Source organism: Doryrhamphus excisus, chromosome 1 (genome assembly GCF_030265055.1).
Source record: "Doryrhamphus excisus isolate RoL2022-K1 chromosome 1, RoL_Dexc_1.0, whole genome shotgun sequence".
Lineage (NCBI taxonomy): Eukaryota > Metazoa > Chordata > Actinopteri > Syngnathiformes > Syngnathidae > Doryrhamphus > Doryrhamphus excisus.
In genome coordinates this window covers 28,573,751-28,598,841 of record NC_080466.1, presented here as the reverse complement: position 1 = coordinate 28,598,841, position 25,091 = coordinate 28,573,751, and the positions used below count along the sequence as shown (strand labels likewise).

The 25,091-nt window shown below is 40.4% G+C and overlaps 1 protein-coding gene across 1 annotated transcript in view; it reads right to left on the bottom strand.

Moving 5' to 3' along the window:
- The window catches only part of LOC131129542 (neurexin-3b-like), a 340,697-nt gene that overhangs the window by 162,681 nt on the left and 152,925 nt on the right, over positions 1–25,091 (bottom strand). Inside the window, exons 14-19 of the mRNA XM_058073250.1 lie at positions 5,633–5,836; positions 4,528–4,554; positions 2,564–2,683; positions 2,327–2,439; positions 877–1,145; positions 559–749 (exon numbers count right to left, since the gene is read on the bottom strand). Coding sequence (XP_057929233.1) covers positions 559–749; positions 877–1,145; positions 2,327–2,439; positions 2,564–2,683; positions 4,528–4,554; positions 5,633–5,836 — 924 coding nt within the window. The remainder of the gene's footprint in view (positions 1–558; positions 750–876; positions 1,146–2,326; positions 2,440–2,563; positions 2,684–4,527; positions 4,555–5,632; positions 5,837–25,091) is intronic.

The following is a 25,091-nucleotide window of genomic DNA, read 5'->3' as shown; positions in this document are numbered from 1 at the left end:
ATAATTAGGCATTTTATTGGTAGAAAGCCCATTTCATTTGATCTACATTGCTACAAGGCTGTCTGCAAGGCGGTCGAGTGGTTAGCGATCAGCAGGAGACCCGAGTTCGATTCCACCCTCGGGCATCTCTGTGTGGAGTTTGCCTGTTTTTTTTTCCAGGGTTTTCTCCGCGGACTCCGGTTTCCAAATTGTCCATAGGTATGAATGCGAGTGTGAATGGTTGTTTGTCTATATGTGCCCTGTGATTGGCTGGCCACCAGTCCAGGGTGTACCCCGCCTCTTGCCCGAAGACAGCTGGGATAGGCTCCAGCACGGCAGCGACCCTTGTGAGGATAAGCAGTAGAAAATGAATGAATGATTGAGTTGAATGAAGGGAAGTAAGGGAAGCCTACCCAGCATGCATTGTGGGTTATAAATTAGTATGAAATGGTTTGAGATTTGACACTTTCTTCAACAGTCCTTCAAGACACTGTAGTTGAATGCTTTGAGGGAAAAAAAAAAGTATGCCATATCATCGAGAGTCTGACCTCAAAACCCGCAATGAGCTGAACAACATACCTTTCAAATCAAGGTTCTTTGCTCCGTTGACGTTCTGGGTGACTGACTTGGAGTCCACTTTGAGGGTGTGCGTGTTGGAAGCGTCTCGTGTGATCACCACATTGTGCCACTGGTTATCGTTCAGCGGGTTGTCGCTGTTCCCCTTCAAAAGACTCGGTCCGTTCCCAAGGTCAAACACGTAGTGGATGAACCTGTTAGCGTTGCAGTAGCGCGGGATTAATAAATCACAGCCTGTGATGCTCACATACTGAATATGTGGTAGGATAGCACGCTGCAGTGAAAACCAATGGAAGATTAGCTTTAATGGCTTCCACTCACCCTTTGACCAGTTCCACGGCGATAAAGTCGCTCCCGTCGCCGCTGTTGAAGAGGATGAAGCCGTCGGGAGAGGTGGTTTTGAACTGAAAGAAGAGGTGCATCGTGGTGTACGCCTGCAGGGTGGCCAAGCCCAGATAGCTGCCCTTGGTCTTGAAGGTCACGGGGTCAGCGATGATGAAGCGCATGCCAAAACGAGCGTTGAGCTCGCAGAAGTCAATGTCCCCGTTCTTGCACATGTCGATGTATTGCATGCCATTGAACTTGAGGCTCTGGAGGGGGGGGGTGGAAAGTATGATACACCACTAGTTAGGATCAAATCAACTCTTCCTACTCCTTTTCAGACGCAGTGGTGGGCAAAACCGTTCATTTCAGTGAACCGGATCATTCCAGTTCATTCAGTAAAAAGATCCGTTCATTTCGTTTAACTGGTCATTAGCCTGTGATCTGAAGTATTATGAAAATCTGAAGTATTATGACAGCCCTCCAGATCCCCGGTTCGGCATTACAACCCTCCTACCCCGGTTTTTACCATCTTGAGGTGCATTAAAAACAATAAAATGTACAAAATGTCAACAGACAGTGCAAATGCGTATTAAACATACAAAAATACGAAAATATAAAAATAAAAAATATAATAAATAAATAGCCACACTCTATAGCCCTAAAAATTAAGTATATAATATATCAAATGTGCTTTGTGCAATAGAAAAAAAATACTCAACTTCAATGCAAACAAATATGAATTAAAATATAAAGAAAATGTTACCATGAACCTATGCATGTTCCACTTGGTATGTTGACATGTCGCGCTGCCTGTTTTATCATGTGATCACAAATAAATGAATAAAATATGCTGCACCTAAAAAAATATATATATATAATATTTAATATAGAAAATATTTAGATAAATGCGCATTGAAAAACTTAAGAATGCACCCTAAATGAAAAACAAATGAGATATAATCGGTTAATTAGTCCCACCCTGCAAAAGGAACGGTGAACCGACTCTCCAGCCAATCAAAAAAAAAGCATTTGCAATTGAACGGACGGTGACCTCGTTCATTCCGTTCACAAAAAAAGAACTAGTTCTTTTGACCCGTTCGTTCATGTAAGGCATGTTCAAAATAAAGCAATTGTCTTAAGTAGCGGGTTGATAATATGAATAATGCATTTTGTTCTACGGTTCATGTCATGCTCTGCTGGACAGAAGACTGACTTCCGGTCTGGTGCTCTTATTTTGTGTGGTGTACTTCCTGTTAGGTGCAGCTGTCTGCAATTGCAATTAGTGTTCCTTACCTGTCGCTGCTGCCTGTGAGACGTTCAGGTTTTTTTTTTTTTTTTTTGCTTATTGTAACGTGTATCTTTTGTGCCATCACAATCCACAAATTAAAGCAGACATATCCAAGTATTAAGCAATACTGCCCCCCAAAAATAATAATGTACTCTCTACCTGAAGGTGTCCTATGAACGAGGAAGGTGCAGAGGAGACAAAGCGCCTCTCCGTCAGGATTCCGGTCTCCACATTGTTGAACTCCAACCGGGTGTGATCACCTGCCATTTGGCCTAAAATTCAAAAGGGAATACATCACAGCTGAAACTAATAACCCCATGCAATTAATAGCTTAAATTATTGTGTCATGACAAAAAAATAGCAGGTTTAAATACATCGCCGCAAAGAGAAAAATACCTTCAGCCATGTCGTCATCCACAATGAGTTTGAAGTTTTTACCACGGCGGACCACACGGACTGAGTGCCAGTCGTTGTCATTGAGTTTTTGTCCGGCGTACAGGACCTCAGGACCCTTGCCTGAAGAGGACGTTTGGTCAGTCGGCAGTTAGTTTGGTTGGGGGGCGGGGGGCGGCACAAACACAAAGTCACACATTCCGATTTCTTCCGGTCGGAGTTTAGAAAAGTTAAGATTCGATTTATTAGTTATTTTTTTAATGCAAGCACGTGTGCTGTTACTCACGCAAGGACACAAAGTTATTATAATATCAGACAAATAAAAAGATACCTCTAATATTTCGTTACTATTAATCAGTGTTTTTATTTAGGGGAGAAGAAACAGTTACCATAAATGGCCACTAGAGAGACCTATTCCACCATATCTGGATTTGGAATACAAAACGGTATTGACAATATGCTTGCCAGTGGTCTTGTTTGAAACGTTTGGAAATGACATTTTGAAATAACTAATAACTAAACTTTTGAAATAACAAATTGTAAGATAATTAAATTAATTATAAATCAAGGTTTGTGTATTTTTTTTGCACATCTACATTTATTTATTAATCCTTTTAAATTATTTTTCTTAGTATATTATGTCTCAGTTGCAATAAAGTTACCATAAAACATTTAAATTATAACAAATAAAAATTAAATTATAAATTATTTAAATTATCAATGAAAAATCTAAATAAAAAAATACAAAATCAGCATTGACAATTTGCTTGCCAGTGGTCTTGTATGAAACGTTTGGAAATAACATTTTGAAATAACTAATAACTAAACTTTTGAAATAACAAATTGTAAGATAATTAAACTAATTAGAAATTAAGGTTTGTGTATTTTTTGCACATCTACATTTATTTATTAACCCTTTTAAATGATTTTTCTTAGTATATTATGCCTCAGTTGCAATAAAGTTACCATAAAGCATTTAAATTATAAGAAATTAAAATGAAATTATCAATTAATGAAATTATCAATTAAAAATCTAATTAAAAAATACAAAATCAGCATTGACAATATGCTTGCCTGTGGTCTTGTTTGAAACGTTTGGAAATTACATTTTGAACCGATATTTAAATTTAAGGGGAACTATTAAGGTCATTTTTTGCACTTTTTATTGAGTTTTGGACTCCTGTAGACCATTTACAGACAATATCCAGCACGGAAAGCTTTCTAGATCTTCCAGATTCGGCACCTCTTTCAGTGCAGTGTTTCCCTGGACTTCCTGCGGTTTAATTAACTCCACCCCCGGCTTTCCTCGAGGTACACCCACTCTGCTGTGATTGCTCACGCCCCCATGCGTTCCCGAGGACTTCCGGATATGTAGGTCCGCGTTTACTCAGTGCAGGCAATCTGTTAATGTCAATTAACATCCAAAACTTCTTTCAGGGCTCATTTCCTAAATGCGCAAACCTCATTATATAACGCTTTGGCATCGTTCAACATAAAAATATCACATCATCACAACATTTATAGATCGGAAAAGTGGAAAAAGCTTAATGGGTCCTGTTTAAAAGTTAGCTAGTGTGTCCATATCATGAGTAACAGCATGTCTGATCACACCATCTGTATATAAAGATAGATACGGTGTGATAAAAAATTTCAAAAATTACCGCAAGAGCCGGAGTAAATTCAAAATTAGAATATATTCTACCCATACAAGGAACTAATAAGAACTAGTTTCCTGAATTAATTGATGAAATGGACCATTTAAAATATATGAAAAACATTAAGTTCCATTTGCATAACTTTGATCTCTGGATATTACTTCGCCCCCTCTCTTATCTGTGAAATCCTCTTATCAGTCCCCCACATGCACACATCTCAGTACCACCCCCACCCCCCCACCACCATCCCAGCTTCTAATCAAACATTTATGGAAAAGGAAGGAAAGCTCCAGAAGAAGAATGTTGACTTACTGGTGTTACAGTTTATCCTGACACAGTCTAGATGGGGAGGGGAGAATAAGTGACAGATGAATTTGCATCCTTCAAAGTTACAGCTGCAGACATCCAAGTGCAAGAAAAAGCCACCTTCTGGGGACGGTCACATGATGCCAGCGGCCATTTTGGCCTGGTCGTGTAACAATATTCATGCAGAATATCTTTATTTATTTTGGAATATCCAATATGGTTTTATTTACATCAAATTAAAATAAGTACACAGTTTATCAATTTGGTCATAAATTTGGACCATAAATTTGTGTGTTTGGACTTCAATTTGGAGAGATGAGGTAGAAATCTATCATGTGCCGTCAACCGCAACAGAAAAGTGGGAACAAACACCCTCGAGCCAGGCAGCACAAACACCTCATGGATGAAAAAATTGGGGCCTAATTGTTATAAGCGCTGTTAAAGCTAAAAATGATTGACTACAGATATTGCAGTCATGTGTTTTTGACAATTATTGTACATATCAATATTGCATCAAGTCTGTCGGTGCTGTTGGGTGCTGTGGCATCGAGCTGTTTGTCAGGCGGGGCCGCAGGCTCGGGGCCTTTGAAGGGGTGAATGCCATCTTAGAGCAAAGGCAAGGGAGATGCTAACTAAACCGAGAGCCACTCATGAATGAATCTGCTATGATGACGAATAAAAAAATAAAAAAAAAAGAAGAAGAAGAAAGAAAAAAGGTTACAGAAACAGACCCACACATCAAAAACGCAGACCATTAAATGCTTCCTGCGGTTTGGATACGGCGTATATGACATCATTCCATAAAATCGAGATGCAAATAAGAAGATGATTGGTCTAAGTCGCATGAGAAGCAGCAGCGCAAAGATGGTTTTGTTAAATGTTAGATTAGTGGGGAGAAAAATCTCCAAAAGCAAGGCCAAAAAAAAAAAAAAACAGCCAAGACAAGTCAGAAAATCATGCAACTGCAAAAATATGTTAAGTATGTGTTAGGTCTGATTTTACATCTGCACCAAAAAAAAAGGAAAAAAAGTCAAATAAAAAAAATGCATAAAGAAAAAGTTTCCCCCGAGCCCTGTTGAGGTCAGCCACCAGGGGGCGATGCATACAATACCTAAGTTGACCGTCAGTTTGACCCTTCCGCTGTCCAGCTCCAGTCGCAGCGTGTCTGCTGACTCTCGGGATGTGGCGGCCATGAGCAGGCCGAACGCCCTTTGGGACATGAAGCGAAGTGAGACATCCTCGGCTTCTGTGTGCACCACAGTCGGGATCACCACCTTCATGTACATGCTGCCGTCGTACGACAGGATGGACGCCTCTGCGGGAACAACAGACAATATATTCACATACTGTAACTTTATTATAGTATCTCCCAAGCAACAGTGTGCTAAAGAAAAGGAAAGCTATAATCATAGGAAGTGATAATGACCCACTAACATTGGCTGCCCGACCGTCATTCAAGATGAAGATTATTGAATGCTAATGAATACCAGAGGGGTTATGGATTCTGTGCGCTGTTACAAAGAGAGATGGGAGAATTAAAGGGCCTTATATGATGCCTATAATGCCTTATATTCATTCATTCATTTTCTACCGCTTTTCCTCACGAGGGTTGCGGGGAGTGCTGGAGCCTATCCCAGCTGTCTTCTGGGGAGAGGCGGGGTACACCTTGAACTGGTGGCCAGCCAATCACAGGGTACATATAGACAAACAACCATTCACACTCACATTCATACCTATGGACAATTTGGAGTTGCCAACCTAGCATGTTTTTGGAATGTGGGAGGAAACCCGAGTTCCGTGAAAAAAAACCCACGCATGCACGGGGAGAACATGCAAACTCCACACAGAGACGGCCGAGGGTGGGGTTGAACTCGGGTCTCCTAGCTGTGAGGTCTGCGTGCTAACCACTCGACCGCCGTGCAACAATTAAATTAAAATTATAAATTCAAATCATTCAAATTGTGGCTGCACGATAGTCGAGTGGTTCGCGTGCAGACCTCACAGCTAGGAGACCATGATTCAATTCCACCCTTGGCTATCTCTGTGTGGAGTTTGCATGTTCTCCCCGTGCATGCGTGGGTTTTCTCCGGGTACTCCGGTTTCCTCCCACATTCCAAAAACATGCTAGGTTAATTGGCGACTCCAAATTGTCCATAGGTATGAATGTGAGTGTGAATGGTTGTTTGTCTATATGTGCCCTGTGATTGGCTGGCCACCAGTCCATGAAGACAGCTGGGACAGCTCTCTAATCTATTATGTTGTGTAATACCAGTTTAAAAGGTGACTATGGGGTGTTATTCCAAATTTAGTGAGTGATTTAATGAGTTTTTTATGAGCTAACTATGGATATATTTGATGTATAAATGAGGAATTCTACTGCAGCTCAGGGTGGCGATGCATTCAGGTGCTGCTCAATGTGCAGAAAATGAAATCATCATGCCACTTCCTCCCCTTCCTCCTCCTTAGATACTCCCCTCTGCAGCGTCTTCTCTTTAATTGTTGTTTTGTTTTTTTTTTTAGTAAATGCCAAATACAGAGATGCATTTACATCACTCTGAGATCTGAAATGCACCCAAAAGTGTTGCAACGTTCTAATGCACTCGGCCGGCTTGTCCTGTTCACTTGAGTTGAAAAAGGAGGACAGTGTCAGCGAAGAAGAAAGAAGAAGCCTGTCAGCAGATTGGAGGCCTCTTGAGGAGAGAGACAGATTAAAAAGCGTATCCAACCATAAAATACCTATTTTGACAATAAAGCACTTAAAGGAAAAATGAAATCGCCCTGTGGCTTGAGGAATGTACCACCATTTGGGAGCATCGGGGGGGAAAATGCTCCCAAATGAAGGCAGGATGCTTTGAATGTCACAACATGACAGAGCTTCGTTGCGGGAAACATATCATATTCCACGTCAGGTACTGCATGGGACGGTCTTATACTGGCGATCACACCAGACCAGACGCTTCTAAAAACGGAAGTGTTATTGAATTGCGGTCCACTGAGATGTCAAAATCAATGTAATGTGTTGCAAAATTCATTTATACATCGTGGAAAGTCATTGGCCAGTCACTTTACCAGCACTTCCTTGTTTAGGGCTGATGTAAAATCCATTCTGTTTACAAGCTGGAGACTATAAATACAGTATGCCGGAGGATGATAGCTTTGTCTTATAATTACTCAGCTCTTCCTGTACTTCCTGTATTTTGTTGTGTGCGCACGTAAAAGACAGCTCTAAACCCTCCTGTTTGATTCACATTTTTTTTTAATTTCACATCAAAATTTGCAATAAAATTGACTTCACACACTTATTAAACACATGTATAGAAACCGCCTACTAAAAAAAAAAAACACCTTAAACTGTTCTATGGAAAGCAGGAAGTGAACAAATGTAACAGTTACTGATTGTAAAACAGGGGTCTCAAACACGCGGCCCGCGGGCCAAATGTGGCCCGCAGGACACTAGTTTGAGGCCCGCGCAAGTTTGATATGGATGCTGTATGGTATCATGTACCCAGAAAAAATTATTACGTTTGTTTAATGTTCATGTTAAAGGTTAAATAACTGTTAATAGTTATCCTCCCTATCCGTGTGGAAGTGGTAAGTTTTTGGCTATTTAAGTTTAAAGGAAATAACTTGAAGGCTACCGTTTAGGTCGCTAGCTCTCTAGTTTGCGAGTTAGCATGTGTCTCAAGACCCTGCAGTTGCGCAATATGTTGTAAATAAAAAGAGTATAAATGTGACTATAGTCGTGTTTTGTCATGTCTACAGGGCTCTAATAATGCTTTGTTAATTTTAATCTGAAAAAATAATTTGTCTGCCCACCAACTATATGTGGTTTCTTAAGTTTTTATTATTTGCCGTTTTATTATTATTATTATATTTATTTATTACTGATTGATTGATTTTCTTTATTCTTGATTTGTTTATTTATTTTTCATCTTATTTTGTGCAGAAAAATAAAAATTAAGATATTTGAGAACAGTGGAATGTTTTATCAGAGCTTTTATTGTAGAAAATCGGAACCAAAGCACTGAAAAAGTTTGTATATTTTTCTGTTTTTAATAAATGCGTTTTTTTTTTTTTGGAAAACCTGATGCGGCCCAGCCTTGCCCAGACCCTAGCTCCAGTGGCCCCCAGGTAAATTGAGTTTGAGACCCCTGTTGTAAAAGTACCAGATGGAGGGGTAGGATTTAATAAGCTTTGCTTCTTCCTACTCCTTTTGGACATGTGGAACTGTGAACTGATTATGTGATGCATTCAATTGTAATCTGATGCATGTTCAAGTGAACCAAACCATTACCATTACCATTGCTAATGAATGATAATGTAAAATGATCAATGAATAAATCAAAGCAGAGCGAGAGTGTCGAATATCCCGAGTTGCATCAAGTAGTAACATAAATGCGATGCATGTTTTGTGATTATGCTTCTTTCCAAACATCCCTTTTCTATTCTACACATGGGAGGCTGCAGTCACTATTTGCTGGAGCCTATCCCAACAGTAGCGCGTACAGTAATACAAAGCTTTAGCTTGTGCTTTGTGTTATTTTTGGTATCACACACACACTCTATAAGAAGCATCTGCGGAATGCTGCAGGTTTCTGCCCCACACATGCAGGCCACCGTCTTAAAAGAGCAGCGAAATGTCACTTTAAATGTCAATAAAGTCACCATGTGTTGTTTCACAACAAACCTCACACATCACACAATCAGCAATCTGATTGATGTTGTTTGATTTCTCCCCCTCCATATGCACTTTTGTCTTTTATTTTTAATTTTACCAGGATGAGAGCTATTTGTTCGGTTAATGTATTTTACGTAATTTTCTGATCTGCAATAACAAACAAATACCAGCACTTTTTGTTTATATGAATAGTCTTCACACATATTCAGAGCAGCTACAGATGCGGCTAAACCTGTGAAAGAAAACACTACACAGGAAGCAGCACACTTCAAAAAAAAAAAAAGGCAATGATGCAAGATTTTCACTGTCTGAAAGATGTTACAGTTGGAGGATGCCTGACAGGGTGGGAGGCAATTTCTCTATGCACCAAAAAGCTTAAAAATGATCTCAAAACATCTCTGAGGGTTTTAGATGTTGATCAGAGTCATTACATCAGTTTGTGCTCAGTCATTCATTTGCTACCGCTTATCCTCACACAGGTTGCGGGGGTGCTGGAGCCTATCCCAGTTGACTTCAGGCGAAAGGCGGGGTACACCACTGGACTGGTGCCCAGCCAATCACAGGGCACATATAGACAAACAACCATTCACACTCACATTCATACCTATGGACAATTTGGAATTGCCAATTACATGCAAGTGTTTGAACATGCAACTGTAAGTCCACTAAGTCCAGTTCTAGCCGTGTTTTGGTGATGATGAATGTAGTTCCAGGTAGTCGCCAGGAGTTTGGCTTCTCTGAACAATATGCGTTCCGAAGAGTAATGATTCCTGGAAACAATCAGTCCTAGCGTATCTTTGTTCCTGTGCATTGTCGACCGGCCATTCCTGTGTATGTGACCAAGTCACTCGACCAATGGGGATTCAAACCCAGGTCTTCCCGATCTCCTGACTGTGTAGCCACCATGCTAACCACTCTTCCACCATGCGGCCCTTAAGTTAAGACATTCATTCATTCGGTTTCTAGCACAGAAAACCTGGTTATGACCTTCTAAATATGGCTTTTAACACTATTAGAGCCCTCTAGACATGAAATAACACCCCTATAGTGACCTTAATAGTCACCTAATATAGTAAACATTCATTAATTAATTCATTTTCTACTGCTTATCCTCGCAAGGTTACAACCATTCACACTCACATTCATACCTATGGACAATTTGGAGTGGCCAATTAACCTAGCATGTTTTTGGAATGTGGGAGGAAACCGGAGTACCCGGAGAACATGCAAACTCCACACAGAGATGGCTGAGGTTGGGATTGAACTCGGGTTTCCTACCTGCGCTAACCACTCGACCGCCGTGCAGCCTCAGTTAGTGCTCAATCAATCAGTCATTTTTACCGGATTTCATTGTCATTTCTTGAGGGATAGGTGGTGCTTATTTTATGGGGGAATTAAGTTCATTCAGGAAAATACGGTTTGTTTTGTGTTCAGTATTGCCTTCAATTAGACTAATATCAGTTACAATTAAGCTTTAGTGCTACAAAACACATTCATTGTCAAACTGATTTTCTATGATTACTGTATCTGCTTAAGGCTGGAAAAACAAGTCCTCCTCATGCTTATCACCTGATTCAAACCGCCTCTCATTAATATTTTCTTGTCTTGTCTATTTTCGAGCGAGCTAATTTTGGATTTTCCCTTGGAATTTGTAAAATAGCAATCACCACAGGCAAAAATAGTGAATAGCAGATTACTATTTTAGTCTCACTCTTTCTATATACATACAGGTATGGATATGCATTTAAGCTGCAACAGGCGCTAAAACCACAGCAAGAAGTCAACACATTGACCGGGATTAACACATATTGTTGCCACACTCCACATACGCAGCAGATAAATTCATCAGAAAATCTAAAACAGCCACGATGGCGTGGCATCAATATGGAACAGTAAGCGGGTTTGTATACCAGACATATTGAACGAGCTTTACACCAAGATGAGTTTAATCCCAAGAGCTTTATCAACATGTGACAGATATATTCTGCATCTCAAACAAGCCACTGCATGCACAATCGAAAGATTTTAAATTACCGTAATACCATAGCTGCTTTATTCTAAGCCATAACATTAAATAGACCTGACTCACACCCGCTATAGCATTGGCTAAACCGGTTAATGTGTTACAATCCTATACACCCCCATGAAATGGATTATTTGTAGACAAGTGAAGGTCCATGTTTATATATATATATATATATATATATATATATATATATATATATATATATATATATATATATATATATATATATATATATATATATATATATATATATATATATATATATATATATATATATATATATATATATATATATATATATATATATATATATATATATATATTTTGCTGTCTATTGTCAAATATGCTGTCTATTTTACTGATGTAAGTTTTACCTAAACCTCATAAAAAATACATTTATTTATTTTATGTATTTATAGGGACGTTGCATATTAATAAACATTTCTTGTCCATATGCCAGAGTGACAAAAAAAAGGCTAATTTTTTCATTTATAGTCCCATATCTTCATCTCATTTATTAAAAGTATATTTAATTTAATACTAGGAACATGAAGGGCCAACAATCAAATATCGTACATTTTTATTTAGTTTTGTTTCTGACAATATTATAACTTTAATTTAAAATACTATGAACTCTAAAATTACATAATTTTACTTTTTTCTCTCGTTAGAATATGAATTTTTTCTGTTTTTGTTTTGACTATATTCTTGTAAAGTGATTTTTTCCATTTTTTTTTTCTTTCGCAAATGGCTCTCAGGCCACACTTTGGTCACCCCTGATCTACCATCTACCACATATAGTGTTTTTTGGAAGGAAGAGCGATACCTTGGTTAGCGTCATGAATCTTTTTCCAGAAGGTCTGACTCTAACCAAAACGTACTCTAACCTTAGCCTTAGGTGAAACAGATAATCTTTTGCTGAAAAAAACAGCAGGGGGCAGTAGACTCAAAGAAAGACAGTCGGTGAAGAGGTTGAGAAAGGTGGAAATGAAACATGTTTTGCATATAAAATGACACATAAACATTACAGAAGAAAAAGAGGTCAAGAAAAAGTCAGTGATTAACAATTGATGGGCGTTCAATTGGATATAAACAACAAAAGCAGAAAGTTCAGCAAGACACAACTCCTGATCTCAAAGATGTTTCATTTTCTTCGGCTCTTTGAATTAGTCATTGTCTGTGGGAACCCTCATCCCCCCGTGCCTGTGAGACTTGTGGAGACTTGTCAATTTTTCAGATGGCAGAGCAGACACTTTAATTTCCACTCTATGCACACAGTCAGTGTGGGAAAAACCACACAGTAGGAAGAGCAAGATAGCAACTGTGCACTGGTGAGAAAGAAAGATGACACCACAAGCGCGGGAAGACTGATGTGGTGCATTCCCGTCCTCCATTCCCCATTTGGCGGGATGCGCCACAGTTATAGTCTGGGTTTACATAACCTAGCACAGCTCCTAAGCACACATTTAATTACAAATGGGGATTAGGGAGCAACAAGCATAATGTTCCAAGCAGCAGGAAAAAACAGAAACGAGCAGATCGTTTTAAGTGGAGTGGAGTCTGTTCTTCTCCCGGGTAAACATTGTCAAACAAATCTCTCCCTGACTGTCTCGCTGGCATTCCCAGCGTCTCAGGCAATGATTTGTTCATTCCTCGTCGCTTTCTCTTGCTCTACATCTACTGTATCCGCATCTATACCTCGGCCTTCCTTTTTTTTTTTTTTTTTTCTTCTGACAGCGCCAAATAAATGTGCATCGCCGAGTTGCATCAGCCACTCCTGGCAGCGAGTATGAGAAGAAGAATATAAGCTTGGCATCAGTCTATCATCAGCTGCTGAGGCCTGGGCACACCATTTTGAATTGCAGGGCACTATAATGTCCTCTCAAGTACATGGAAAGGGATATTTTTTTTTGCTTCGTATTCAGCTGACATCCACAGAGATAGAATCCTGCATCTTTTTGTACAACCACTGTCCCTGCACATGGCAAGGGATGAAAAATGTAAAAAAAAAATTGTCAAATGAGGATGAAGTCATTGCAAGGTAGGAAAAAAAAGAAGGCGTTTTCCACATATCCAGTGCAGCATTGTGCTATTGGGTGAAAAATGTGCGACACGCTTGATAATGTGGAAGATAAGAAACTCATTATTCTGCTCAATTCAACGATTATTCAACAGCGGGAAGCTGATAAGCGTTAAAAAGACAAATGGAACAAAGCCCAGACTGGAAGGGAGAGAAAAGAAGGGCCTGGTTTTCGTTGTTGGAATTGAAACTTTAAAATGCACGGTGTTTTCTAGGACCGATGCAATTCAAGCATGTTCAGGTTAGAAGAGAAAAAGGGTTTATTTATATGCTTGGACAATGTCACGCTGATTTTTGTTGATAATAGATTGTCCTTGAACCTAAGTAAAACTAAAATAATGCTGTTTGGTAACAGCAGAAAGGACACGCACCAGCAAATACAAATAGATGTTATGGACATTGAAAGGGTGAACGGAAATATATTTCTGGGGATCACAATAGATGAAAATATGAGCTGCAAACCTCATATTACAAATATACAACATAAGGTGGCCAGAAATATTCCAGTATTGAACAAAGCAAAATTTGTTCTCAATCAGAAATCACTCCACACTCTTTATTGCTCTCTGGTTCTACCATATCGTACTTATTGTGTGGAAATATGTGCTAATAACTATAAAAGCAATCTTCACTCGCTAAATGTACTGCAAAAAAGGTCAGTAAGGATAATTCATAATGCCGCCTACAGAGAACATACTAACTCCTTATTTCTAAAATCACAAATACTTCAACTTGCTGATATAGTTCATCTTCAAACAGCTAAAATAATGCATAAGGCTAAAAAATAACCAATCACCTAAAAATGTCATCCAATAATTCTCTACAAGAGAGGAGAAATATGATCTCAGGGAAGAACTACATTTGAAACACTTCTATGCTAGGACTAGGTTAAAAAGCCATAGCATTTCAGTATGTGGAATCAAACTATGGAATGGATTGAGTAAGGAAATCAAACAATGCACAACGATGAGCCAATTCAAGAAACAATACAAGCAGTTGATGTTTGCTAAATACAAGGATGAAGAGTCTTGAACCAGTCATGATGTGCTATATATATCACTATATTGACACTTATTATTACACTTACACTTACTATGGTACCCATTATGTCATTGGATGGTCATATCACCTTGTACTTCGGTACGAGGTACATTATTTAAAAAAAACCCAAAAACAAACAAAAAAAAAACCTTAAACTGTATTATGGAAAGCAGGAAGTGAACAAATGTAACAGTTACTGATTGTAAAAGTACCAGATGGAGGGGTAGGATTTAATAAGCTTTGCTTCTTCCTACTCCTTTTGGACATGTGGAACTGTGAACTGATTATGTGATGCATTCAATTGTAATCTGATGCATGTTCAAATGAAATAAAACCATTGCCATTTGTTTATATAGCTTACCGGCCTGGACGAAGCCTTAAAGTGGACCTATCAGTCGTGAAGGAAGCATTGTGTGTGTGTGTGTGAGCTGAATGTTGGAACTAAGCACTGCCCTTGGAGTTAAGGTCAGCATTAACATTTCACCGTCTGTGTGACTATCGGGATGCTATGGTATTATATAGGCGTTTGTATTTGCAAACTATTTTTCTCATACCCGATTCACTTTGGTCGGTTTCTTTTGTTATGGCGTAAATTATGCAGGATGAAAAGCCGGCCAGTCAGTCACAGCTCTGCGGTCCGCATCGCCATTGAGGCAAGGTTAGAATTTTTCAGAGGTTCACGCCAAGCTCTGCCAGAAGGTTTTTAGAGGGGGTGGAGCCAGCTGGCTTGGCATATGCTGGCGCCGTGATGTAGGAGCATAATTAAGCATTAGGAGTGTAAATATCTGCATCCTCAAAGAAGTTGATGTTTGTCTGCTACTACTTTTATTTACTTTCTGAGATGAGAAATGAGATTCTGTGATTTCTACCAATAAAATGTCTACTGATGGAGACTGTACGCACAAAATAGCAGCTTTTCCCCGACGAATGAAAGAAACTTTCGACCAAAACCTGAGAATGTATGGGGCCGCAAATGCTGAAAGTCATATATACCGAAATCCACTGTATGGTTATCCCTCGTTTATCACTGTTGATAGGTTCCAGACCCAACTGTGATAAGTGAATTCATGTGAAGTATGGAACTATTTGCATATGCGCTTACAACCTTCTAAATACAGTTTTTAACATTAGAGCCCTCTAGACATGAAATAGCACCCCTATAGTCTCAAAAGTAACTTTCACACTCATATTACTCATTATACAGTAGTAGAAAAATAAGTAGAAAATAAGACAAATATGACATAATATAAACTCACATTTTGGCTTTTGTAGAGTTTCTCTACAGTACTTCTTGGGATGGTTATTGTCTCTTCAATTTAACATTACGGCCACCTAATGACCAGTGTAGAATACTACATATACAACATGTCTTTGAATGCGTCTTCTGAATTCCTTATATTTCTATTGTGGTTCATTCATCAATTTTTGTGCTTGAAAATGCTTGATTTTGGCCAAAAACATGTACATCCATTCATTCATTTTCTACCGCTTATCCTCACGAGGGTCGCGAGGGATGCTGGAGCCTACCCCAGCTGGGTACACCCTGGACTGGTGGCCAGCCAATCACAGGGCACATATAGACAAACAACCATTCACACTCACATTCATACCTATGGACAATTTGGAATTGCCAATTACCAATTACATGCAAGGGTTTGAACATGAAACACGGACTGTGTGGCCTACATGCTAACCACTCGTCCACTGTGCGGCCCACAGGTAATCTATTCATTCATTCATTTTCTACCGCTTATCATCAAGAGGGTCGCATGGGTGCTGGAACCTATCCCAGCTGTCTTCGGGCGAGAGGCGGGGTACACCCTGGACTGGTGGCCAGCCAATCACAGGGCACATGTAGACAAACAACCATTCACACTCACATTCATACCTATGGACAATTTGGAGCCTTTGGAACCTTTTTTTGGAATGTGGGAGGAAACCGGAGTACCCGGAAAAAATCCACCCATGCACGGGGAGAACATGGAATTGAACTCGGGTCTCCTGGCTGTGAGGCCTGTGCACTCACCACTCGACCACCGTGCAGCCAAAAACATGTACAATTTGATAAATAATAATATTCTGTAGTCAACAACAAAAAAGTGAGGATTTATGAAACTATTTTGAGATTATCTATTTTGACACTGAAGTCGAAGTGTGAAGCGGTGAGGGACGACTGTATAGTAAAAGACACAAAAGGTCATGCACAAGAGAAAGCAAAAAAAAAAATGATATTCCACATATCCAACATGCTCCACAAACTGCTGCCAGGATGCACTAAAAGACTACTAGTTGAGTTGCGGCTTTAAGGCACGCTATGTTTATGACGGTCATTGAGTTGAAGTGCATTCAGTCGACTACTGAACACTGCCAAGAATGAACTGTTAACAAAAGTGCAGACAAAAACCATATTTAGTAAATTACAGCAATTTGTCACGTGCACTCTGACAGCTACGAGGCAGGGGATGCAATGAATGCCAAAAAAATGAGAAAATGAGTGAACAATGCTTACTATTTTTAGCCAGATGAGGGTGGCAGTGTGTTAACGTGGACATTTTGAGCAATCTACAGCCCGCATCCACATGAAGCATGAGATGCAGGAATATTTTCAAAGCCTATCCAAACATAGCCGATGTTGTGAAGGTGCCACAGTGATTACTGTCAGATTTGGGCTTGTTACGTGCTTTCACACTGCGCAAGACATGAGCGGAATGTTTTGAAAGCGTGCAGGTAAGGCGGAGAATGTCACTATGTCATAGTCCCTAGTTTTATTTTTACCGTTCACTGGGAGGTACTGCAACATTAGATGAGAAGTGAATTCAAATCTACCACCTGCAGCGCACCACATGCTCATTGTGGAAGTGCTTGGAATCAGATACAATCAAATATACTGAGACCCACTGTATAGTCATCCCTCGTTTATCACTGTTGATCGGTTCCAGACCCAACTGTGATAAGTGAATTCACGTGAAGTATGGTACTATTTGCGTAATACGCTTACAACTTTCTAAATACAGTTTTTAACATTAGAGCCCTCTAGACATGAAATAGCACCCCTATAGTCTCTATAGTAACCTTCACATTCATATTACCCATTATACAATAGTAGATGTAATAGAAAATAATACAAATATGACATAATATAAACTCACATGTTGGCTTTGGTAGAGTTTCTCTACAGTACTTCTTGGGATGGTTATTGTCTCTTCAATTTAACATTATAGCCACCTAATGACTAGTGTAGAATACTACATAGGGTAACATGTCTTTGAATGCGTCTTCTGAATGCCTTATATTTCTATTTTGGTTCATTTATCAATTTTTGTGCTTGAAAATACTTAATTTCAGCCAAAAACATGTACATTCATTCATTCATTTTCTACCGCTTATACTAAGCTGGAGCCTATCCCAGCTGTCTTCAGACGAGAGGCGGGGTACACACTGTGACTGTCAGATTTGGGCTTGTTACGTGCTTTCACACTGTGCAAGATATGAGCGGAATGTTTTGAAAGCGTGCAGGTAAGGCGGATAATGTCACTATGTCATAATCCCGAGTTTTATTTTTACCGTTCACTGGGAGGTACTGCAACATTAGATGAGAAGTGAATTCAAATCTACCACCTGCAGCGCACCACATGCACGTTGTGGAAGTGCTTGGAATCAGATAAAACATCCGGCATCACAGAGCTTCTATTGTGCATCAAACATTTGTTTCAAAGCCGAACTGTCAACGGGATCAAGCGCAAACTATTCATGATCTATTAATAATATATGAGAATGTTATCTCTGGTGACAAAGAGGATAGCAGCAATAAAGCAACAGTAAAGTTAAGAGTTAATCAGTAATTGAAACCGACTGCTGAGATGCTTAGTGTTACTAATTCCTTACCATTAGACGTCTCCGTTTGTAATTTATCACGCGCTTCAATGACTTGTCCTCATTTGTACTCTCACTCCTGTTTTCATCCTCCAATTTTACAATCTTTGGAGTATGTTTCTGGCGAGGATGGACCTTGAAGTGTCATTTTTTTTCGCCTTCTGAGATAAACAGCGACGCAGAAGTGCTTCAATCGCCGTTTTCTGTGTTAGAAGAAATGCTAGACGGGCATCAAAGGTTAAAGAAATATACACAAAAGGGCATAAAGGGAGTTATCAAGCTCATTTTTTTTCCCGTTCATCCCCAGTTTGGTCATTTGTAAGCGATATAAAGACATCATAAAGCCATTTCGTTGATAAGAGCGGAATCCTTAATTATTCCTGAGCCTAGAAAGGCTTCATTCATCTTCCGGCTTGCTGCATATCTACTTCAGCATAAGCAGACTTCAACTGTACATCTTCTTCTAGCTCATTCAGGGATGATGGCGTCCTTCAAATGTCAACAGCAACGCTGAAGAAAATGAAGGACTGATGAAAGGAAGAGGGCTTCCGCACGGGCACAATCAGATAGCCGCACGGTTATCAACCTTGAGAGGTTCTTTCATCAACAACAAATTATCAGACTGCTGACAGGACTTTGGGCTCATTCTCCCTGAGCATAAATATGACCTTCAAATTAGGTTTGATATCGGGTATGGAAAATAAAAATAATATATACAGAGTGGATCATCTCATTCATGATTCAATGATGTGATTCGGCGTTACAGTCATTTTATGCTAGGAGTCCACTGGGCTGGTGCCAGTTGGTGCCAGTTGGCGCCAAAGATTATGTGATTGGCGCGTAGTGGCTCGCTGTGGCGCCGAATAACGGCAACATGTTAACATGCCGAGCGAACATAATTTGGCGCCACAGCGAGCCACTACGCGCCGCCGGCCCAGTGGACTCATAGCATCATTGCTGCAAATTGGCTCGTACCATTACATTCCAGTGGATTCCAATAGGCAGATTGTTTGCGACATTTGATTCCACTTGGTGGACACGTGACGAAGATTTGAAACATTTTGAAATTTTCTTACCGCCATTACGGGCCACCACGAGCCAGTTGGGAAGCAGTTTGAGCCCCTGCACACCACTAGGCACCTTATTGGTGACACTTGGTGCCACTGCCAATTGCAATGTTGCGAACTGGCGCCGGCCCAGTGGACTCCTAGCATCATTGGGGCAACGGCATTACATTCCAGTGGTTCCGGTCGACATTTGGTTCCTCTTGTTGGACACTTGCATCAAACAATTGGTGCAACGAAGATTTTAAACATTTTGAAATGTTCTTGCCGCTAAACTAAATTTTTGCCGCGTTTACGGGCCACCACGATACAGTTGGGAGGCAGTTTGAGCCACTAGGCACCTTATTGGTGAGACTAGGCGCCACAGCAAATTGCATTGGCGCAAACTGGCACTAACTGGCACCGGTCCAGTGGACACTTGATGGGGGTCTCAAACACGCAGCCCGCGGGCCAAATGTGGCCCGCAGGACACTAGTTTGAGGCCCCCGCCTTGATATGAAAGTTTAATGTTAGTGCGGCCCGCGCAAGTTTGATATGGATGCTGTATGGTATCATGTACCCAGAAAAAATTATTACGTTTGATTAATGTTCATGTTAAAGGTTAAATAACTGTTAATCGTTAACCTCCCGATCCGTGTGGAAGTGGTAAGTTTTTGGCTATTTAAGTTTAAAGGAAATAACTTGAAGGCTACCGTTTAGGTCGCTAGCTCTCTAGTTTGCGAGTTAGCATGTGTCTCAAGACCCTGCAGTTGCGCAATATGTTGTAAATAAAAAGAGTATAAATGTGACTATAGTCGTGTTTTGTCATGTCTACAGGGCTCTAATAATGCTTCAATTGTGGATCAATTGTGGAGGAGAATCTACATCAATGTGTTCTGAATCTATGTGAATGTATGAAACATTATTTATTTCATCGTGTATTAAATAGTGACACTTGCAGAGCTCTTTACCAGCAATATATATACCTTCAACGTACATGTCAGCCTGCAAACAACAGGAAGTTACTGAATTTCAATCTTCTAGAGACTCAACATTCATTCCACTCGTCAGCCACTGGACTATAGGTCTTTAAAAAGATCGCTTACAGGTTATTAGGACGCAAACACTGGAAGCTTCGATTGAAAAAAAACAACCTTTCACACCCTTTTAGCACAACCTTCAAGGTGTGTAATTTCACTGGCAGTGTGCAAGATTCCACAGAGAAAGTGGTCGAGCATCAATGTCAGCCAAGCCCTGCTTGGCAATTATTGCCGATGATTAACAGGTAGCCTTGCACCACATTATTTCCTTGTCAGCCTAAATGAACATGCAGCAAAGTGAGCAGATAATTGTACGATGTTCGTGCAAGTACGTGTACTGAGAAGGTAATTGCACGATGTTGGTGCCAGTATGTGTTCCAGTAACCTTGTGCTGTGAAAAAGCAGGAATTGAAAAGTTAGGACAGTGAACTCAACTTGCTCAAATTTAGTCCACCTTATGTCCAAATAGAATTTAGCAGCAATAAATATATGTGTCTGCACACAGAAAACCTGTATAACATTTAAAATTGATTATTTACCATTATTAGAGCTCTGCAGACATACATAACACCCCTATAGTAATTTTCACGCTCCTATTCTTTGTTTGCACCACATTGGCCACTCTTAATGTGTATGCTACAGGGTCACTGCAGACACAAGACATGGCCGCCGCTTTAAACATGGCGTTTGCTACATGCATAATGTCATGTCACATCAATGTAACATTAATGACGCCATGTGACCTGAATACTACATACAGTATAACTGGTCTATTAATATTTTGACTCATAATAGGCCGTAGTTAACCGCAAAACTGATTGATTTTAGAGATGAGGGTTGGAGCAATGTTCGATGTCGCGATTGATGACTTTATATAATTTTATAATACAATATGGAAACGTTTTCAATCATCATTGACTACTTAGCATTCACAATGTCACGTTCTGCAGTTAAATAATATTTAAAAACATGACATAATGTTATATATTTTCTTACGACGCCGTCCAAAAAGCTCTCGTCCGCACACAAACACACTTGGAGTTTTGCTTAATGTCCAATTCTGCCAACAGAAATATGGAAAATTGCCATTGTTTGTTTTTTTTTTTGTTTTTGTTTTTTTCATTAGCATGGCTCATTCTGGCTGATGCATTCAATGTGGCTTGATTTTTTGCAATTTCTCGTGTTGCTATTCTATTTGAAGGTGGAAAAGCAGTCGCCTCAAACAGAGGTGAGCAGCGCTAAGACCAAGCATCTTTGCAATGGAGAAAAAAGACCATTCATTCATTCATTCATTTTCTACCGCTTATCATCATGAGGGTCGCGGGGGTGCTGGAGCCTATCCCAGCTGTCTTCGGGCAAGAGGCGGGGTTCACACTGGACTGGTGGCCAGCCAATCACAGAGCACATAAAGACAAAAAACCATTCACACTCACATTCATACCTATGGACAATTTGGAGTCGCTAATTAACCTAGCATGTTTTTGGAATGTGAGAGGGAGCCTATCCCAGCCGTCTTCGGGCAAGAGGCGGGGTACACCCTGGACTGGTGGCCAGCCAATCACAGGGCACATATAGACAAACAACCATTCACACTCACATTCATACCTATGGACAATTGGAGTCGCCAATTAACCTAGCATGTTTTTGGAATGTGGGAGGGAGCCTATCCCAGCCGTCTTCGGGCAAGAGGCGGGGTACACCCTGAACTGGTGGCCAGCCAATCACAGGGCACATATAGACAAACAACCATTCACACTCACATTCATATGGACAATTTGGAGTGGCCATTTAACCTAGCATGTTTTTGGAATGTGGGAGGAAACCGGAGTACCCGGAGAAAACCCAGGCATGCACGGGGAGAACATGCAAACTCCACACAGAGATGGCCGAAAGTGGAATTGAACTCGGGTCTCCTAGCTGTGAGGTCTGCGCGCTAACCACTAGACTGCCGTGCAGCCCTAGAAAATAGACCAAAAAAAACCACCGTATTTCACAACAAAGATGCACAATAAACTTGGATCTTAGTAGCTTGAATTCCTGTGTTCCAGTACAGTGGAGTGGATGTACTGGAAATAATAACCTCCCCACTTCCTGTGACATGATCATCCTGTGCATACACACTCTATATGCCGAGTCCATTGCCTGCAGTGAAATGGTGAATATAAAATAAAACTTGCTGACTGATCTGCATTGAACTCATTTCCAGCCATCAGCTTGGGCCCGCAGCCTTCTTGTACTCCTCGCCACTGACTGTTGGGGAAACACAGGCACTTACTGTACGTGGGTGGAGGCATCTTGTCAGGGAAAAATGTAATATGCATTAGACACAACCCAATCTGTCTGCAGTGGGTTCGTTTATGTGTTCCTTCCTCCTGCGTCCAGTTGTGTAACTGTGTGAGGCAGCAAAAAAAAAAAAAAAACGAAAGGAGTGACTCTCGGTGGACCGCGTAGACAAACACACTTCATTACAGGCCTGTTTCGCTGATTAAAAGGGCTACTTTACCAGCCTCACAGCAACACGGCAACACACCCAGAGCGCTAAAAAGTGTGCACAGAGTTTACGAACAAAGAAAGCCTGTCTTTGCACGATGGCTGCCTGAGTGACGGACAAGCTTGCTGAATCAAGACTGACACGACAATCTCCTTCTCTTGGTGAAGTCAGGGGATGACATCAAATATGTAGCCTTGAATTAATGTCACCTCTGATAAGTTAAACTCCAGCACAATTTGAATATTCTCTTATAGTCATGATGTCCTGACAGGGAATAACATTTGTGTAACCTTTTCATGTCACAATCCAAAGCATTTAAGCCTCCAGCAGACTCCCAAGGACAAGAGAAAGGGCAAAAGCCTACCTTGAAATTATCGTTTTCTCTTCCTTACGTGGCTTTTTTCACCGCAGGCTTTTTTTTGAAAACTTTTTTCAAAACTGTAAAAATGTGTCAGATTCAGCCCAATTATCGTATCCCATAGAGACAGAATACTGATCCCTGGTTTTACGTATAAAAGCAGTCAACAATACTTCCTGTAAGAGTCATACTAATATTTTACCCTGAAAATACTACGCTTCCACAGTCCACTGTATTTCAAGCAAACCTTTCTTTTTTTATTCCTTTTCCTGTTTGTTTGGGTTCGATTTGACTTCCCGTCACAGCAAGACAGCTTTTGGCAAGGCTATGCCCCCACTCTCTAAACCAGATGAGAGGGTCTGTCAGGGTCAAAGCTTCAATATCACACACCTGCATGGGGGCATTGGCGCTGTCAAACAGCTAAATCACACACACTCATACTGCTTCATAACGTTGCTAGTATTGCATTCATATTACTTTCCCAAGACAGTGAACCTTCTTATTGTGTTCTTAAAGGGGACCTGTTATGCTTTCCCCACTTTTCTGACCTATAAATGTACTTAGATTGTTGTATTCTTGTGTTAAACGATACCAGAGTTTCAGGTAATGAGGTTTCTGCATTTGGAAGTGAGCCTTGAAAGAAGTTTGGAATGGTTCAAAACGCTCTGTTTCACAAAGAGTGATAAAACTGCCACCCTGTGTGATGTCACAAAGGGTGTGACTTCCTTATATGGGCGTGGATGTAAACCAGATACTCACACACACACAAACACACAGCCAAAAGTCATATCACGTTCAAAGTATTGGGAATCACAAAACACTACACCTATAGTATCCTCCACATACAGTATAGCATCCTTGAACATGTTAAAGGATCTGATCCTGTGAAACTGTCAGTAATAACTAAACCTTGTTGTGTTTTTCTTTATTACTGTTTCATTGAATTATTGTATTTAGTGTTTTCATTTTACTGTAATCTGCCCTTCATGTGTTGTGTGTACAGCAGGGGTGGGCAAACTACGGCCCGGGTGCCACATGTGGCCCACCAAGCGTCTGAATCCGGCACAGGACTGTTTGTGAACATGAACGTGAAATATCCGCCAAACTGTTGCTGGTGCCAGAAGAAGCACGCTCTTGCCGGGAAAGGTGCATCAATTTTGGACGACAGGCTTCGGAGCCTGTGACAAAGTGTGTCCGACAATGAATGCTCAGGCAGGCGAGGTTGCCACTTTCGAAACACTGTATTAGAACCCCGTAGACATGAAATAGCAACCTTATTGTCACCTTTACAATCCTATTATTCTCTGTTTATGCCACATTGCGAAACTGTTATGCACAGACGGCATTAAACATAGCGTGCAACTCAGCTAACTACTTTATTCTAAACTTTCAAACTTACCACTTCCACACAGAATGGAAGGCAAACTTTTTTTCCACTTTTTTTTTCCACTTTAGTGTGAAGGTAATATAGATATACATTTTAATGACACTTTGTCACCAGAATACTACTTGTCTTTCAATAGTTTGACAAATACTAGCCTGTAGTCAACCACGAAACAGCAATCAGCAGTCTAGAGGTCAAATGCCAAGGGCAAACTTCCTCAAAAATGCACAATTTTCTAGCAACATGAACATGGCCGTACTGCACCAAGTGCTTATATCAATTACGCACAAACACCAGGCCTTGCGTGCACGCTGACGCAACATCTGTTCTTGTGCCACCACAGCACACCTCTGATCACTGACACTGTCTGGTCCTATGGGATGGGATAAAGAAGACATGCCGAGCATGCTTGTGTGTGTGTGTGTGTGTGTGCACGAGCGTTGGAGTGGAGGTATTTTTATAGCCACATTAAAAATGTGCACAGCAAAAGCGGAAGAAGCGAGACACAAGGGATAATAGATGAAGAATCCTTACACAAGATGCAACAAACAACACC